This window comes from Colossoma macropomum, unplaced genomic scaffold (genome assembly GCF_904425465.1).
Source record: "Colossoma macropomum unplaced genomic scaffold, Colossoma_macropomum, whole genome shotgun sequence".
Taxonomy (NCBI): Eukaryota; Metazoa; Chordata; class Actinopteri; order Characiformes; family Serrasalmidae; genus Colossoma; species Colossoma macropomum.
In genome coordinates, this window is record NW_023494790.1 from 15,103,388 (window position 1) to 15,124,150 (window position 20,763).

At 37.9% G+C, this 20,763-nt stretch overlaps 1 protein-coding gene across 6 annotated transcripts in view; it reads right to left on the reverse strand.

Annotated features, from left to right (window-relative positions):
- Positions 1-9,588, reverse strand: part of exoc6 (exocyst complex component 6) — a 78,830-nt gene extending 69,242 nt beyond the window's left edge. For 3 of the 6 annotated variants that reach the window (XM_036572274.1, XM_036572273.1, XM_036572272.1), the window contains exon 1: positions 7,456-7,578. In XM_036572274.1, the coding sequence (XP_036428167.1) occupies positions 7,456-7,553 (98 nt within the window). In that variant the 5' untranslated portion in view covers positions 7,554-7,578. Of the gene's footprint in view, positions 1-7,455; positions 7,596-9,485 lie in introns of those variants that run through there. The other 3 variants (XM_036572275.1, XM_036572277.1, XM_036572276.1) reach the window with 2 other exon arrangements.
- Positions 9,589-20,763: the final 11,175 nt, after the last annotated feature.

A 20,763-nucleotide genomic window follows, 5' to 3' on the forward strand; every position in this document is an offset into this window, starting at 1 on the left:
CAGGGACTGGATGATGAAAACAGATGAAGCTCACATTTCAAAAGAAACAGTTTCTATCTTCCTTGCCTTGTGATTTCAAATGAAGTGTGAATGGCAGCCTTGAGCATAAATTAAACATTTTTCATTAGTCAGTAAAACACCAAGGACAAGCATGAGCAACCTCATGCTCCAAATGCTTCCTCCTTCCTGTTATTGCAGCCCTTAAACCAAAAGGTTCTTTCTTCCTGCCTTCTGCCAGGAGAGATAATGAAGGGAAAAGAAGAGAAGAATTACATCACTTTTCCTTTTCCAAATCTTCCAGACACAAATCACACTTCCTACTCCTATACTAAACTATAGTTTAACAAACAATAGGACGTATTAGTAGTTGGGGCTCGTGTGAAAGAGCACGTAACGCTCTACTGACCTGTGGAGTTTGGCTTTGTTCTAACATTTCTCCACCGATCTACAGTGCTTTAAAGATCAGATACTGAACATTGTTATCTCCAGTTTCCCGACGACTATAATAAACAGTCATGTGTCACTGGAGAGGGGGCATAACGCGCTATAATCCTGTAAAGTTTGATGTACATTGCTCTTATTTTCACCTAGTTAGGGTACTTAAATTTGTCTGGTTCTCAGGACCTCCACCATGGACAAGCGTTTCAGCAAGGCCATTTGGGGTGCGCCAGATACAAATTTGGAGCTGTGGAGTTTATCTAAGCAATGGCTTAGTCATTGATTTTTAAAGACTTTTCAAGTTGCTTGTTGTAAAACATTCACATCTACTCGAGTTTTATTCATGACATCAGCAATTAGTCAATGTTGACCTGACTTTTAATATGTAACTGTACACAAAAAAGTCGTGCAACCCCTACCATTACCTAAGCTCAAATGCAGCCCAGCATGGAGGTGGGGAAAAAAGTAGAATCTTGCTAATGCTTCTATGTTTGCAGTCACTAATTTCATATACAGTCTCCTATGAAAATACTGGAACGAAAAGGTAACTTTTGGTTTTTGCTATGCACTGAAGACATTTGGGTTTGAGATCAAAAGATGAATATGAGACAGAATTTCATCTTTTATTTTCCGAAATGTACATCTAGATGTGTTAAACAACTTAAAACATGGCACCTTCTGTTTGAACCCATCCATTTTTCAAGTGAGCAAAAATATTGGAGCACGTACTGACAGGTGTTTCTTGTTGCCCAGGTGTGCCCTGTTTGACTGTTTGAACAATTAACAGCTCTGAATGTCTACTCTTAGTTTGAGCCCTGGTGGTTAAGAAGAATAAAGTAACACAGGACCACAGGAACCATGGGGGGGAGCGGGACTTTGACCCACCACTTTCCAAAGTCCTGGGGCGATGACCCACCACTTTCTGATGAACCAATTTTTCCACTGTTCTTGGCAGAATCCCCATTTCAGCTAGGAGGCGAACATTTCCCAAAGAGTAAAGCCTCCTTAGTAAGAGGAGTTTAAGCTCACTAATCCAGTAAAAATGTTTTTACTGCAATGCACAAACAAACGCACTTGGCAACAACATGTGTTAATTCATCATGTGGATTTACTAAATGTCAGTTTAAACATTTCTTGCTGCCGTTGAACTACACTAAGTTCGCTTTCACACCATGTTTGGAGCGGACCTGTCCAAATGTTCTTTAGTTTTGTCTGTTTTGATGTGTGAACACTCCACCGTATTCAGTTCCAGCAAACACCATGGGTCTTGGTCTGCTTCTAGTGAACACTTCTTTAGTTTATTATTATTACTCTGATCGATTTTCACTTATGCTAAGGCTACGTTTACACAGCAGGTAAAAGTGGCCCAAATCCAATTTTTTTTCTTCATATGTGACACAGATGTGTCACAGTGTGAACAGCAAAAAACGCACTGAATCTGCCATTTTCAATTCCGTTTTGAGACGCTTTCATATGTGGTACTGAAATCCGATACATATCCGATCTGCGGCACTGCAACTCAGTCTGAACAGCCAGATCGGAATTCATGCAACTTTTACGTCAATCCAACTCGACATTCATCTTAATTTCGCACTGCTGAGACCTCATAAACCTTTGGGGTGATGTTTCTGTACAAAAATTAGATGAGTCTTATCCAAAACCCTCCATGTTTGAAGAGATTTTGAAAGACATGGCTGAACGTGGCCGTAGGAGGGCGAGGCTGCAGCGTCAGAGAACAGTTAAAAGTCTGAAAGCAAAGTTTAAAGAATCTGAAGACTCGAACCAAAGAAGTGAAAGAGCCCTTTTTACAGCGAGCTCAAACACATTCTGGGTAAGGAGCTGAGCTGTCAGTCAATGAAGCTTCATGATGGCTCCTGTGATGCTAGCGAAGATGAAACTGAAAACTCAGAGAGCAACTGGTGTTCATCCATAATTGGAATTGGGCGTGCCACGTAAAGCAGCGTTAAGCATCGTTCTTTCTGCGCATGTGGGTCAGTTTAGGAGCGCGGTCTGTTCAGACTAATGTCACATATAGGTCACATTTAAAAGATAATGTGAACAGCCAAGCAAAATAATCGTATTTGGTGAGAAAATCAGACCTTCTGACCAATAAACAAACACCCGCATGTGTAGTTTAGTCCACTTTAGCCTTTGCAGTGTGAATCCAACAAAACCGAATAGATATAACAGCACAAAAACCCAACCTCTGGTGCTTTGACTTAAAAAAAATGAACTGGGTATGAAAACAGATTGATGCTGTTCAGAGATATTGGTTAGTTTGCTATCTCAGGGGAAACAATAAGAGCTGCACTTTCGGAGGAGTGGCGTAAAACAAAGACCAGAGAGCTGGAGAAAAGTAAGCCATTTTGAAGTTGAGAAAAAAGGGGAAATTGATCAGAGCCCTTGCACCAGCATTAGGCATTGGAAATGCTCTGGAAAAAAGAAAGAAAGCACTGCTGTACAAACAACCAAACATCGAACATGTCGGCCAAAGAAGGCAACAGCAGTTGATGACAGAAACATTGTGAGAGCTGTGAAGAAAAACCCAAAAACATCAGTCAGTGACATCACCAACAACCTCCACAGGGCAGGGTTAAAGGTATTACTATCCACTATTCAAAGAAGACTTATAAAGGAAGATAGAGCAGAATTACAGAGGCCATACCACAAGATGCAAACCACTCATCAGCGGGAAGAATCATAAGGCTATACTGGAATTCCTAAAGAAATACAGAGATAAGCCACAAAAAGTTCGGACTTTTATGGACTGATGAGACCAAGATTAACCTTTGCCAAAGTGTGAAGCCATGCAGTGCTTGCACAGATCTTTACTTTGCAAGGGTTTCGCAAAGTAAAATCATCACAAAAAGGACAGCTGCCGTATTTAAATGATGAAAAACTGATGAAAATCGACTGAAATTGTGATTTTTTTTTTAAACAGCAATGATATTAAATTTATTCTGTGGCCTCTAAATGTACAGAGAAACTTCATGTATTCAAATGTACACTGTATGTAGTTAAATCAATGAATAAATTCAGTGCAATGATTACTCCAGCCTCTATGTGTTTGAGGACACCATGTTTGCGTGACACTAGAGGCTGTAAAAGATCTACCACTCAGCCTGAAACAAACTAGGGGAAACACTGCAACAACCTGTAATGAAAAGCGCTAGACATGCTATTGACAATAAACAGCAGAAGCTACGATCCATTCTCACAGCACAGGCCCAAAACAAAACCTTACAGCGTGTAAATATGGAAGTGGGTGACACTGCAAGTTTCATAAAGCCTTTAAAGTATGTCGTCATGCTGCAAGTGGATGTTCACAAGAAGGAAGAAATAACTGTCAGATACAAGAAGGATGAAATAACTGTCAGATTTTATCTGTGAAATTAGCATGTATCCAAAGCTGAAGCCTCAGGGCTGGTTCACAGAAAGCTGTGATCTATGTGGGCTACAGCTCAACGGCATTCTTTCAGTTTCAAGGTTTCTTTCAGGCTTCATGCAATTCTAGTAGAGGGGAACCCTCAGAGCCTTGTACATTCTTGGAAATAAAGATACGAATTTTTTTTCACTGGGGCAGTACCCCTCTTGTTACTGGGGTGGGACCCTCAAGGGAACATGTCAGTACCTTTAGTCAGGGAACATAACTGTACCAAAATTCACTGAAATTCTATTTTCTAAGTTGTACTGACCCCATATCCTGTTGGGTTTTTTTATTTATTTAAACATAAAATTAAAAGGTACAAATATGTACTTATCCAGTGGGAAAAAATCATTTAAGGTGCACGATTCGACCTCAAAACCACTGTTGCACCTTTAAGGTGAACATTTACACTGTTTGTACCTTGATGAAAAAAAAATATACCTGCACAGCACCTTTATTTCTACGAGTGTAGGCCTAATGATTGTTAGGAACTAAGGTAGGTCTTTAATTTTTAGTTAATTTTTATTAAATAGAATCATGCTTGTATTTAAACTTTTTTTTATTGTATTACAGTTCTTTTTTTATTGTTAAGTATACGATGGAAATAAAAGGGTTTAATTCTTAAAATACCAAGCAGAAAATGGGCCAATCAGGAACTGGTTTTCTCTGTAGTATCTTGGTACATATAACTGAGCGAGCTCTCCTGTTGATTAGAACTTCAAACGCTGAAGAGAAGCCCTAATGCATTAGGTTAACTATCAGCATAATTGTAAAGTGGCAGAGACACCAACCAGTAACGTTTTGATTTCCAGTGGATGGGACCAGTGGATGGACTGACTTTTAGAAGTTTCAGATGTCTAAGTTAGAACTGTCTTTTTCGCAGTTACATTCAGATGCTGCACTGTTTAAGGTGGAACGGAGAATTGAAATTAAAAGCTAACTTCAGGCTTGTCAGAAAGGCTAAGTAAAGTCCCAAGAGACACAGAGGATTAAAAATGTTCACATGATACTAAACCATAAAAAACAGAGACATTATAAATGAGGAGACTGGCCACTGGTTGAAATATGAACAGGAAAGCTTGTAAAGCTCAATATGGTGCCAATCAGCTTGCTAGTTATGGCGAGTGGGGGAAAGGTCACACTTGTTGTGGACAGAGACAGAACAACATGAAAAAAGACCTTTTTTGTGCATTATCAAGCCAAGCGCTACAAACTATTTATGAGGTCTTTGTCAGATTTTATCTGTGATGTCAAATGTTTCTGAAACGCTAATTTGACCTTCAGTTTCGAATATTTAGGTCTCTCCCTATTTAACAAGATAGGAGCCTGGTCTTCTGATATGGCTCAAAATAATTGCCTGATGACACTGAAAAGATGGCCGCTTAGTGAACAGTCTTTCTTATAAGAACTTAATATGATGAAATACAGCTTTAAAAAAAAAAACACTGATTCAACCTATCTGAGAACTGTGTGGGAGTGGCTAATGAGCAGCTTGATTGACAGCTCTCTGTCCAACACTTCTAGCCCACTCTGCCCCTCATACAAAACTAAAATCATTAGGACTGCCCAGTTTACATCAAGAGAGGAGAAATATGGTGAAATATAGCAGACATTTATTAGACTTTAGGGAGGTACATGTATATTTTGGGCCCAGAGAAACAAGATTAACTTAAAAACTGAGAAAACTCCTGGGGCTTTAAAAACAGCTCACAAGAATGTCAGTTTCATAAAATGTTGAAGGGATGTGGATAATCTCCTGTGATCAAATTTGAGTCTTTTTAATATAGAATTATTTGCTTAAGACTATATTCCTTACAACCTAGGAATACAGTTTTTTTGGCAGTTGCATCTCTTCGAGGCATCCCAGTCCCAATGGCACAAAAATTGAAACTGGGTTTTTCCATCACCATATAACTGGGTGAAATGTGACCATTCGGGCCTTGGGCCTGCCTGACAGAGACTCTTGCTGACGTCATTAAGATGCGCACGAGGGACACTTACTTTGCTGACTGAATCTTACCAGTGACACTGTTTAATTAGGCTTCTGAACCAATTCAAGTCTGCATTATAATAGTTTTGGTTCGTAATAATGAATCAGCAATAGCGAATGTAGATTGTCTAATTAACATATAATTTGCATACAAATATAACTCTTTCTCTGGACTCTGGAGTTTTAGCCTGCTGATTTCTTTCTTTGAGCTTTTCACTTAATTAAGCCTTTGCGTGTGAGGTTATGCGTGTTTGTGTGAACGTGATGACCTCCTGAGATTAATTCTCTTTATTTTTAACCATTCCTTAGCTTATGTTTACTTTTTGGTGTTTATATAGTACCAAAACATATCTTTCTATTTAAACTTTCGAATGTATTTTACGTTTGAAATTTAATGTGTGGTCTTTTTAGTTTTTGGGGCATAACGCATCACAGAAATTGTGAATGGGTGTTTTTCGTACATTTGTAAATTACTATTTCAATCATGCTGCGGTAAATTACCCAACAATGTATATATCCCATAGTCTTGAACATACTTAGCGACGCTTTAATCAACTATTTGTTCCTTAAACACCCTCTCAGAGGTTTAACGCAGCTCTTTATTTGGCCCTAAGGTGTACGTCATAAGATGCTCAGCGAGTTCTGTTAGCTTCCTTCCTTCCTTGCGTGAGCGCCACACCCACTGACAGTCACCTGCTTCAGTCGAGAGCAGCGTGAATGTCAAGCTCCAAAGTCTGCTGTAAAACGCACTGGCAGTTGAAGACTGTCATCTGACCACAATGTTCCTGACATATGGCCGTTTTCTTTAACAGAGCTAACAGCAAATGCAACGTTTCAGTCAGCAGGAAAACAGAGACTTCCCGCAGTCCTTCGCATATTTGCTGATCTACAAGTAGATCTACACAGAATTGATGCTTGTTTATGAAATATAGATCTACGATATTGGACAGCGGCTACATTACTCAAACACTGGCCATATGAGCTATATTTGGGCCGTTTTGAAAAGCTTAGGGGCTACATTTTTCAAGCACGAAGGAAGCTGTATGTGGTTTCTTAGTAATGTCGTTTTCAGTTTGATTTTCTTAATGTCTCAACCTGGCTAAAGTGTCTATTCACTATTAGCCTCTTCATGTATTTCTCAACACAGACATGATTTTTAGGTTACAGCAGCTGAACGATCATCAACTAACTAACCTATAGTTATAACGTCACATAGGCACAAGTTAGTCCTTCACTGACGTTATTTATCATCTAACGGAAAAATATCTAGCTAGCGGACCTGCCGTGCCAGCTGTAGGTTAGCTAACCAGCAGCAGTCTGAAAACCGGCACCAGCTCGCAGGCTATCAGGTGCCCACAACCTTCCATCCATCCCGCCCTCCTGTCCCTGAACCGCCCCGTCCACCCCAGTCCCTCCCAGACTAGAATTAAACCAACGATTTAACCAAAAAACAAGTATTTTACTGGGCTGACCTCCCTGCACAGACTAGCGTTCTCTTTAGCAAACAAAGGCCCAACTCTCTTCGTCTTTCTCGATGGAGACGGACAGCGCGTTACAAAACGAAAAGCCGGTGAACACAACACAGATCAAAACCTCCTACCGAAGCGTTGGACCAACGCAGGCTGTGTCTGTGCTTTCAATCTCCTGCAGAATGCGCTCATGCTCGGTGATACTCTCCAAGGTTTCGCTCTCCGCCATGTTGGCTGTATGTTGCGAGAATGCGGCTGGAGGCGCAGTGAGAGGGGGTGGCCGGCAGGGGGCGGCAGAGAGGCTACATTCAGCACGCACAGCGATGAGGTCAGCGTGGGGTAAATCATTAAACACAGCTTCTACACTTTTTAAAAGCTCAAGGAGAGAGTAAAATCTTAATACTCCTGCTACTACTACTAATATACTACTCATAATAATATACGATTACTTCTACTGTTAATAATAAAAATGATAATAAAAAGAATTATTGTTGCTGTTACGAACAATATAATATATGAATGATAAACAACGATAACTACATTAATTATTAAATTATCATTATAGCTTTTACATATTTTTTATTAATTTAAGGAGGGAGTTCAATGACAAAAATAATAATAAAAGAACAACATGAAAAAGATTTGCTTGTTCCAATAATAATAATAATAATAATAATAAGTTATTATTATTATTATTATTATTATTGTTGTTATTATTATATGCATATACAACGCCATTACCAAAAAAAAGTTGGGATGATGTGCAAAATGTAAATAAAAACAGAATGCAATAACGTGCAAGTCATTTAAACCTTACATTTAACTGAAAATAGTACAAACACAACATATCAAATATTGAAACTGAGAAATTCAATGTTTTTTGAAAAATATATGCCCATTTTGAATTTGATGCCATCAATACATTTCAAAAAAGTTGGGACAGGGGCATGTTTACCTCTGTGTTGCATCCCCTCTGCTTTTAACAGCACTCTGTAAGTGTCTGGGAACTGAGGAGACTGCTTTTTGAAAGTGAAATGTTTTCCTATTCTTGATTGATGTAGGATTTCAACTGCCAAATGTTTTCAATGGGTAACAGATCTGGACTGCAGGCAGGCCAGTTTAGCAACCAGACTCTTTTACAACAAAGCCATGCTGTTGAAATACATGCAGAATGTGGTTTGGCATTGTCTTGCTGAAATAAGCAAGGCCTTCCCTGAAAAAGACATCATCTGGATGGCATATGTTGCTCCAAAACCAGTATATATCATTTAGCATTAATGATTATTATATTGTTCACCATAGAATTGTGTTTTAATACATCGCTGCCTGACGGGCCAAAGATCATGGCCAGCCAATACTGCTTTTTGGCCTTGTCCCTTGTATACAGAGATTTCTCCAGATTCTCTAAATCTTTTAATGATATTATTTACTGTAGATGATGAAATCCCCAAGTTCTTTGTTATTTTATGTTGAGAAACATTATTCTTGAATTGTTGTGCTATTTGCCAGCACAGTTTTTTACAGAATGGGGAACCCCTCCCCTTCTTTACTTCTGAAAGACTTTTAATACCCAATCATGTAACTGACATGTTGCCAATTAACCTAATTAGTAGTGAGATGTTCCACCAGATGTTTTTTTAGCGTTACACAACTTCACCAGTGTTTTGTTGCCGCGTCCCAACTTTTTTGAAACATGTTGCTGGCAACAAAAAAAACAATAAAATTTCTGTTTCAGCATTTAATATGTGGTCTTTGTACTATTTTCAATTCAATTTAGGGTTTAAATGATTTACACATCATTACATTCTGTTTTTATTTACATTTTTTACAGTGTCCCAACACTTTGGAAACAGAGTTGTAATTATAATAATATTTATTTATAGTAATATAATAAAAAGCTGTTAATCTGTAAACGTTTTGTTGTTGTTGTTTTTAATAGTAGTAGTAGTAGTACTTGATTGGTAGTAACACAAACACTGTCAGTTTACAGTGTTAGGTATTACATGTTAGATGTGAGCCTGACTAATCAGCTACATCTTATTGTTTTGATTTTTCTTATTTCAACGGAACATGCATGATAATACAGAAAAAAGATGAATTAGGCATTGGTCGAATCCCTGAAAATCATTCTTGTTTTCAAACTGAATGAGGATAGCTCTACCTTAAGGTTGTTCCCAAAGGCAAATCAATTGATTCAAGTTCTGCAAAAACATTCCCGTATATTTTTCCCTCTCTGATGTCCTCTTGTGGGGGACTCGGTGATGGAGCCCTCGCTCTGCTACTGTCCATGTTGCCTTTCCGTGAAGAGTGTGTTGAACACTGTGGAAAAAGACATTAAGCTTGTGACAGGACAGCACTGCTACTAGAGTCAGCGAAAAAATGCAACCGGTGCAGAAAGCCCAACCTCGTGATCTGCAGTACTTTGAATCCAACAAAACAGACATGATTGCTTTTTCGTTAAATATTCCTTAGGCTGCAGTGTTAAGGGGAAATCCACCATTTTTCAAATTTTCTGCATAATTGAATGCTCACTCAGAGTGGTTTGATATGGAGAAACTTGTGTAGAGAAACCTACAGAGTCAGAATTCACAGTTGTACTGATAGGAAAGGAGTCCAAAACATTGAATGCCTCTAAAAGCTTCCTCACAGAACATTATTAGATGAAATGGTTATGAATACACTGCCTGACACCTGAAACTTTGCTTTATGATAGTTTTGCGAAGCTTCTACCCTAAAATACATTCATGGCAGAGAATTACATGTGGGGCGTTTTAAGGAAAACAACAGTTGTATGCAAAAATGTGAACACTGGTCAAATGACTTTGAGTGAAAATAAGTTAACATGTCCTCTCTAAACTTAAATGTGGCATTGTTCTCCTAATTTTACTGCTCTAGTTCTATTTATTTTGCTGAGTTTAACATATTGGAAAAATGAAAACATAAGATATAAAATGTGCCATAACTTTTGCACAGTGCATAATTTGGTGTTATTTTTATGTTAAATTCAACAAATAAAGAGTAATTGTATACATTAAAATGTGCAGTAGGCATGTTCTTTGTAAAGAACTTATGTTCAATTAGAAAATCAACATCATTTGACCAGGGGCACCAACCAGGGGCACCAAACTACTGTATTTTTTGGTTTTACCACTATTTCATCTTTATTAACATTACATATGAAAACTCAGAAGAAATGTGTTTTGTAGACATCATAACCCCTGGTCCTATCACCATAAAGAAATCCAAGTTGGTAAGTTTGTCTACAATGAGGCACTTCACATCAAACTACTCAAAAATTGCTTCATGATCACATTTTGAAAAATTGGTGGAATTCTCCTTTAATTAACACTGCTTAGCACTAAATAGCATGGTAATAGATTTTAGTGAGGAAGCTCACTTTAAAGGATATTTTTCCTTCAAACTACTTAAGTATTTTATCAGAATAAATGCCAAACATTAAATTAATGTTATGCATTGTTGCATAATACTACTGAGACGGATAAGTAATAAAGAAAAAATAAGAATTGCTGTCATTATTTTCCTGTCAGAAAATGTCATAAATCATTGTACATATTCCAACATTGTCCAGTTTCCTATCTTCTGTCCTTCTTCTCAGGATTTCCTGAAAAAAGAGGGCGGGGGGGGGCGGGATGACATGACTAAACTTAAAAGCAATAAAAAGAACCAACTACAGGATGGGCACCATATTTTCTGCTAAAACATCTAAATTCGGTGCTTACAGATTATTTTGTCTTTTTTTCATTGTATTTAAGGCTTTTCTTGCCATAAGCAGTATAAGCAATTGCTTTAGGCCCACTGAGCCAAAAGAGACCCCGCTAGTATTTTTTTGTAGGGATGCACTAGAGATGGGCGATATGGCAAAAATAATATGTTGCGATACTTCAAGACATTTTCACAATGTACAATATGCATTACAATATTCAGTTTTTCTGAGATTTTAAAAGTTGGAACACACTACAGCTACACTGATTTTTATTCAATGTTTTGCAAACTGCAATAAATTCAATTAATCAGGCCTAAATATGCTAATTTTATGATGAAACGTGTAGTCAGTCAGTGTCCTTCAAGTACTGACGATATCCACAGTATGCTCAGAAAAAGCATATTGTGACATAATTTATCATGATAACAATAAAATGTTGTCCTATTGCCCATTCCTAGGATGCACTGAGACCACCTTTTCCCTTCGATGCCAATACCTGATCCTCAAGTATCTTGTGATCCGAAGTATCAATACCAGTACTAACTCTTATCTAACCTAACTACTCCATAGGTGCCTGTAAACATTTCCACTTTTTTAATACATTATGTCTGAAAGTTGACAGTGGTGTATTATTCTATAATGCCCACTCACTTTTTAATAAAAGCCATATTTAACAACTGAGATCAATTTTAAATACTTTTTATTGTGCAAAAGATATATAGTCCAAAAACAGAACTGAACAATATATAGATAAACCTATGATGCATATCTGCTGGAGTTTGGTAAATATTACAGTCATTTACACTGTCAGTAGCAGCTGTTGCCGCAGATTCTCACGTTTTGTATAGGCTCACTCGAACTCCAGCTCCGGCTCCACCCACCTATTATCACACCCACCTTCAGCTTGTTCTGGACTCATTATCTCCTGTGTATACAGACTACTTTATTTGGTTTGCTGTTTGTGAAGTATTGCTGCATTTCTATGCATTTCTAAGCTGTTTTCCTTGTTTCCTTGTCTGTGGTTATTTCTAGTATTTTGTTTTCTATTCACGTTGGGTGTGCCTGCCTGACTGTGTGCTGACCTCTACCTGATGACGAGTGTTGGATCACCCCTAATAAAGCCTATTCGCACATGTATGCTGCCTCAACTCTCCAACTGTTTCACCAATTTAGTAGTAAAAATGTGATTTTCATTACAATTAAAAAGAATAAATAATTTTCATTCTTTAAAATAATATTGCGTGGGGGTCCCCAAATAGGAAGTGCCCAAATGTTTGGTTAAATTAGATTTTTTTGTGTGTGTCAATCATGAAAATTGCTGAAATATGGTTTACGGAGACACCATTGATGGCTTTTCTTTTATATTTTGTTTTAGTGTTCTTTATTTTTTTAAAAATAACAATAAATTTACCCTTTAAATAGTTTTTGTGTGTGTGTTTGCCTTAGCATTTATTAAACATTTTTCCTGGCTAAAAATATATACTGTTCATTGTTTATCATAAATTAATATGATTGAAATGGGTGAAGGCCCCAAGTACAATGTCACTTTGGAACCACCACATGTTCAGAAAATGCCTTCAAATCAATTACTTAACAACCAAATTTTTTATTCATTCGACAGAAGAAGTAATAACATGTCAAAGGAAACATTGGTATTTTACCAATAATTTATCATTAGTTATCAATTAGTCTGATAACTGAAGCCTAAGGTCAATACGTAGCAAGAGGACATTGTTTGACTTAATTGGACAAGTTTGACTTTTGGTGGACACTTTTAGTGCTAAATGGGACATCTCTAGCCACCAGATGGAGACACAGTCCTGACCCCCAGAGGAAACTGTTACTCATTCATTATGCCCCAGATAACTTGTTTTTTCTTTTCTTTTCTTTTGGAAAGCCCTTTCTAGATGCGAAAAACCTTATGGACTTGGCTTATAAGCCAGCCTAAAACTAGAGTTTAGTATTTTATTTGTGTGTAGTGCAGTGTTCTGCAAAACAGCACTATATCCTTGAGCCTCATTGGTTTGGCAGGATTCACAATTTTGTATGTTTACATTCATAAATGTTCTCTCACTACAATACCCAGCATGCATTAAGCAAATACATCATGCAACCTCTGGGAATCTCTGTGGTGTTAACCATGCCTGAATGCTAGCCTAACCACTGATCAATAGGCTAATAAATACAAACAGGGAACCCTGTGTAACCTCAGTTGTTGCATAAAATCGCAGAGAAAACAGCAGTTCTCTCTTTATTTACCACAAAATTACATTTCCCGCCAGAGGGAAAACAGCCAAACCTAAGAGGAATAATGAGGAATACTTTATATTGTCTACGGCCAAACTGATGTAAGGTAAGTAGTTAGCCAAGTAGCTGTCTTGCTAATATTAGCTTGTAGCTTGTTGTGGTCCTTATCTGATGAGCTAGTTCGAGTAATGTATTCTCTCCATTGTAATGATGATTTGAGCACAATGCTTTGAGATTAGCTCATTATTGGTTATTAGTTAGATAATAAACATCTTAAATATCATTAATAAACAGTTAAAACAGTAATAAAATGGCAGAAATTAGTTATTGAACATGAAAATTTGATGAAGCTGACAGGTTTAATGCTGACTGATGAAGAAGACAAAAGTAATATCAGTAACCAGCAACTTCTGACCTTTAACAGTATAAATGAATGTGGGCTCACTATTAGGCAAAAATTGTATGTGTTATTACTGCTTATTAATGATGTTCAATGTATTTATGAGCTAATTATTAACCAGTAATCAACTAATTTTAAACAATATATAAGGGTAGTCTTATTCTAAAGTGGTACCTCTAAATCTTAACATTGAAATTAATATTTTTCTCATATCTACTTGTGCCACAGTTGTTGGCACACCTTCAATTAATACTTAAGGGTACAGCCTCCCTTCACAAAGATATAATGCTTAATAAAACTAGAGAACACATGACAGGGGATCTGAGACCATTCCTCCATACAGAATCTCTCCAGATCTTTCAGATTTCAAAAAGTCCATGTCTGGTGCCAAACTGTCATCTGTCCTGATTCTTGTTGACCTCTCATCAGCTTTTGACACGGTCGACCATACAATCCTTCTGGACATCCTCAACAACCATGGAATCACTGGCTCTGGATGGAAGTGGTTCAAGTCCTATCTGGAGGGTCGCTCTTATCAGGTAACATGGAGAGGGTCCACATTCTCTCCATGCAGGCTCTCCACTGGTGTCCCACAAGGCTCGGTGCTGGGTCCTCTTCTCTTTTCTCTTTACACTAGTTCTCTTGGTGATGTAATATCCTTGGCTTCTCTTATCACTGCTGTGCTGATGACACTCAACTAATGCTTTCTTTCTCACCTTCTGACATACAGGTTTCCAGTTGCATCTCAGCATGTCTGACTGACATCTCATTCAAGGATGAAGCTCAATCCTAGCAAGACTGAGCTGCTATTCATCCCTGCAACTACAGGTCCTCATCATGATCTTGCCATCTCATTCGAGAACTCTCTGATTGTTCCATCTGTAGATGCAAGAAGTCTAGGTGTGATTCTGGATGGCCAGTTTTCGTTCTTGGCTCACATCGTAAACCTCACTCGGTCATGCAGGTTTCTCCTGTACAACATCCGGAGGATCTGACCCTTTCTCACTCAAGAGGCCACCCAGGTGCTAGTTCAGTCTCTTGTCATCTCAAGGCTTGACTACTACAACTCGCTCTTGGCTGGTCTTCCTATGCAGGCCATCAAGCCTCTGCAACTCATCCAGAATGCAGTAGCACGGCTTGTCTTCAGTCTTCCTAACTTCAGTCACGTCACCCACTGCTGAGCTCCTTTCACTGGCTTCCTGTAGCTGCATGCATCAGATTTAAAACCCTGATGTTTGCCTACAAAGCCGAAAACGTACCAGCCCCTCCCTACTTGATGGCTCGGCTCGACCCGCCATCCTTCAAGATGCGTGGAAGACAAGCATCAAGACTTTTCTCTGTACTGGCACCCAGGTGGTGGAACGAACTATGACTGGCTGTCCGAACAGCAGAGTCTCTCGCGGTCTTCAAACGCAGACTTAAGACACATCTCTTTACACAGCACTTAAATGAGCACTGTGTTAAATATTCATTGTAATGTATTGTACTGCATTTATTGAAATGTGTTGTATTGCACTGTGCTGTGTTTAACTTTTTCTTTTCTCTAGGTATCAACATGGAATTTTGTTTCTAGCAGTATCTGAGCTCAGAACTAGCTTTCTCTCTAACCTATTGGTAACTAGCAAAGATACTTTCTCTAGATAGACAAAGCACTTTTTGTACGTTTGTACGTTTTTGTAAGAGCATCTGCTAAATGCTGTAAATGTAAATGTTCTAGCATGATTTGTGTCTGCAGCTCAACTTATGAAACACAGGTTCCGCTTTTTAAATGTTCCCGTGCAACATGGAAAACCAGCACCAAAAGCTAATATATTTAAACACAACTTTTAAACCCAGGTGGAAAAACGATCGGTTGGATGATAACATACTGAAATGACTGATGTTCACCACAAGTGATAATCAACTACTCAAATCCTCATCCTTTCAAGTTTAACCTTCTGAAAGTTTTGGAAAATATGTGTATAATTATGCATACTATGATTGTTCTGATTTTTCCAAAAATAAAAAATAGAAGCATTACTTACATAAATTTCAATTTAGCAAGACTAAATCCCAATTGGATTTTGCAGGCAGGATGTGTTTACACCCCTCAACTGGCTAGAGCAGTGTAAGGTTGGCTTTACACTGTAAAATTTTTGTTGCTTGAAATCTACATTAAATTAAATTGCACTTAGGTTACATAATAAAAAGCGTCCCGCAACTCATTTGCAACTCAGCTGCAAGCGTCTCAACATGGAACAAGTTTCATGAAACAACCAATCAAAACGTCGATTGCGCATCACGTGATAATGTCAAACAACACCATCTCACAGGATTGATGACAAACGATGTCAGCTCGATGGACAATAAAATAAAAGAGAAGACAGTCTTTTGGAGACTTGGAAAGGAGATACTCCTAAGATTTCATGCAAGGTTGGTGGTTTTTCATTTTGTCAGTTAACCGAGCGGTGACAAGGAACAAGTCTCTCGAAGCTAGCGTTTCTGTTACCAGCTGGGTTAAAAGCCAGCTAACACTAACAGCTGTTGAAACGGTGTTCTCTCTTGTTAGTAGCCAATCTTTCATCCACACTGGTTCAGCCATTTCAGTTCGTTTATCCTAATACAAAGACCAAATTAAATGAAATACCACATTGCAGAAAATCTGACATTGTGTTCCTTATGATCTTTTCTTGTTGGTTGATAGGTAGTGTAGCCAGCCAACATAATGCTGAAGTATTCTGACTTTTAGAAGTTTATGACAGTAGATTGGAAAAGTAGCTTGGAAAAAACATTTATTTGAAATTGATGTGAAATCCACACAGATTGACAGGTTCATTCGCATCCTGCTTTGGAAACAAAGACAACACCGTGAAGTGGTGAGGCACTGGTGTAGGAAGTGGAGTGAAATTTCTCCGCCGCCAGCAGTGAACACAAGCTGTGAGCTGCAAATACTGTCCATTTTGGAAACACTGTTTCCACCAACATATTTACATAAAACGGCCTATTCGAACTTCAGCCGTTTAGCTCCACCCATTCATTCACGCTGAAGTTACAGGGAGTGTTTCAGCCCAGACTGAGGCACAATACAGGGCAGCCAGAACAGAGGCCATCTACATATATCATCTGTTTATATGTAAGTTTGTATGCCTGTTTAATTCTGAGGAATAAAGGGAGGTTAGAAAATGGTTACATTAGGACAGGTTTTAGGACAGTTTTTGGTTCCCCACACAACTGGTAAGTGGACCTCAAGGGGAATAAATGCAAGACAAATGTAGGATATTGGCCTTTTGATTATTTACAAGCACAGACAGGGTGGGATTTGCCTGTAAATGAAGGTCTGTTTAATCCTGAATTGAAAGTCATAGTGGTAATGGCTGCAGATGGTAAGAATACATGGACAGTCTTCTCGTGAATTATTTTCCTTGGAAGACTGAATCATAGAGTTTGCATCATGCTGGCTAGTTTTCTTCCTCTTTCTAATTCTTTAAAATGGAGGGCATGTCTTTTATCTTCCTCTGCTGCTTCATCTAATTACAGTGAATCAGTCAAGAACTAAAGAGAATGAGTTCTAAAGAATACTATACTTTGATTTTCCTCGAATTTGCTTGCTTGAATGTATTAAACTAAGAGTATTAGTCATGCACAAAAGTGCATATGATTTCATAAAATATGCAGCATTTGATATGTTGACATCATCATGTTTGAAAGAAGTGCTATTTGACTGCGTCTGCGACATCTTAACCTTGAGGTTAGTTCATTAGTCATATAACAAATATATAGTCAAATATATAATAGTGGAATCAGCAGACCAGCACAGGCAAGCCCTTTTTATTAGTCTACCCACCTACCTGAATGAATGAGTGTTTTTAAGCAGGTTTTGAGTTCCACCCCTTAAAACTGTGTTGCCTCTGAATCAACATGAGTCATGACACACATGACTCCAGCATATTACCTACATCTCATAAAGCTGAGGGCTGTGGAATGTTTGATGAATAAGGCCTAGACAGGAGCAACACCTTAGCTTTTTGATGGACAAAATCTACCTGCTTTGACTCATTCAGTCTTGGAGAACAGTAAATCTCAAATAGCAGTGGGCAAATATGAGCATGTGGTCTTGGAGGTCTTTGTTTGTACCGTGAAAACAAACACTGATCCTGGTTCATCAATTGCTTTCATTGTTCATCAGCTGGAAAAGGGCTGCGGAATGTATTTTTCATCTGTGACCCCCTCCACTGTCCACCACCATCTGTTAAAAGGGAATTCTGTTAATTTCTCAACACTTCTGTATAACTGAATCATTGAGAGGTGAAGTCATTCAGAGTGCTTTTGATGTGAAATTGTAGAGAAACTTATGATTCAGGTTTCTTTACAGGGGTGGTTATAGAAATCAGATAATGCCATTTTATTTACTAATATAGTCGTTTTACCAATATAGCCATTTTATTTACTAAAAAAAACACTCAGTGAACCTACAAGTGTGCTCTGAGTTGTTACATGTAATGTTGACGGTGAAATAATCGAGTTTCTTCCGGGACTGTTCTGCCTTACAATGCCCTGCGTGTATTTCTCTCCATGAACAGATTTTAAAACATACATTTTAGGCTGAGAATTTGATCTCAAAACTATCACAAAACAATGCCTTAGGCATTGGGCAGCATATTCATCACTATTTCATGTAATAATGGCTGGTTCCTATCATCACCTCTATGAACACTTCTTACTCTGTAGGTTTCTCTAGTCTAGTCGGAGCATTTCACATCAAACAACTCTGAATGACTTTGTTTACATCTTAACCATTTCCACTGAAAAATCAGTGGAATTATTCTTTAGGGCACTATGTTTTCCCTTTTTTCAATTAAAATTATTTGAGATAGTATGTAAACACTATTAAACTTTCCAGATTTACTATTTTATTATATTAGGACTACAAACAGCCTATACAAATGGTACAGAATTAAAAGGTTTTTTTCGAGCAACACTGTGTTATCTGATTCACTTGTACCAGCGCAACGTACATTAACAAGCCATCACCACATCTTAGATGTTCACCATAGTTTAGATGTGAACAATGTCATTCAGAGTAATTTGATGTTAAAATGCTTTGTTCTGGAGAAACTTACCGAGTCAGGATTTTTCACAGTGGTGGTAACAGGCATCTGAAGAGTTTAATGCTTCTAAAAGCTGCCTTACAAAAATTGTTATTACATGAAGTGATTACAAATGTGCTGCTTGATTCATTGTTTTATGATAGTTTAGAGAGAAGATTTTGGTCTAAAATGTGTTTTTAAAATCCATTCATGGTGGAGAGATCCATGCAGGACATTGTAAGGCAAAATATTCCCTAAGAAAGCTTGTTTTCCATTCCATTACCATTATCAGCATTTGGCAGACACTCTTATCCAGAGTGACTTACAGTATGATGTTTATTTTTTTTCTGGTAGTAGAAAGTAGTGTTAGAAGTCTTGCCCAAAGGCTGTTATTGGTATAGTGTAGAGTGCTTGCCCAGGCAGGGGATTGAACCCCATTGCACAGCATGGAAGGCAAAGGCGTTACCTACAACACCTAAGTAAGTAAGTAAGTAAGTGAGTGAGTGAGTAAGTAAGTAAGTAAGTAAGTAAGTAAGTAAGTAAGTAAATAATTCAGAATTACATGTAAAACTCTGAAGATATGTAGGTACACTGGTGGGTGTGGATAGTAAATTAAAATGGCTATATTTGTGTTGCAGTCAGTTTCTCTATTTGAAGCATTTAACATCAAAGCACTCTAAATGACTTTACATTTTAGCAATTTAATTATATTTTTTTTCATTTAATGTTAAAAAATCTAATTCCCTTAAAAGACTTAATATATGTAAATGATACACATTTTAATTGGCTCCCTTGTACTGTGCCTTCTAAAAGCAGCTGAAACACTCCTTATAACTTCAGTGTGAATGGATGGTGCAAACCTTCTGTAGGGAGAATATTTGGATATGAGTAGATGTGTTGGTTTCCATGACATCACATAAACAGTATATTTAAAATGGGCTGTTTTTGCAGCTTAGCTTCCATGCATGGACTGTATGAACTGGAGAATGAATGTTACATTTTTACACCACATTAAATTAAACTCTTATTTAAAAAAAAACTGGGTGGAAATTCATTGTTTGGGCACTATGCATCTCCTCCCATTTTCTCGCTTGCATATCTCATACAGGAAATTGCAGTGCTTCTGGCCTTTGGAGGGGGTGCTAGATGTTGCATGATTAATTTCTGATGAAGTAATGATGCTGTTTCTCACAGAACTTTAAACAAATGGACAGATACATTGATATGTCATCAGAAATTCAATAAACCAGTGTTTCCCTATGCCACTGCTAGAGTGTCCCTGCACTGCAGAGGACAGCCTTTTCTGTAAAACACCTGACTCAGTTCATGTAGGGTTTGGTAGTTAGTTAAGTTAAATCTGGAATATTGGAACAGGGGAAACACTAAAGTATGCAATGCCAAAGTGTTACAGGATGGGGATTTGGAAATACTGTAATAAAGTGATAATCACCCTGAATCAATATCAAAGGTATTTTAAAGAAGCATGTAGAACTTACTTTATTACTAAATGTGTTAATTTCATCATCACTTAGAGAAGTACAAAGGTGGGGCGTTGATGATTTTTATCTGTGAAGGGAAAAGTTCAAGTTCCTCTGTTTTACAGGCTGTCTTTGTTTATTTGAAAATGTGTGATTATGTCCTCGTGTAATTTCATATTTCCATCTTGGCACTAAATAGAACCCGCACACAGGATTGTCAATTCCTAACAACAATATAGGTCCCATATCCTACACTTTTCTTATATTTTACTCTTTCCCCTGAGGGGTGCGTATGACATTTGTGTGGTTTTATGCACCAAAACAATTGTAATTTATTTTTACATGACCATTTTCCAACCTCTCTTTACCCCTTACAATTAAACAGGTTGTTTTTGTTACTGTGCCTTTAAGACCAATGTATGGAAATGACCTCTGTTCTGACTTGCTTCCTTGCACTGTGCCTGATTCAGAAAGCAGCCTGGGCTGAATCGCTCCTTTTGACTTCAGTATGAATGGGCAGAGCT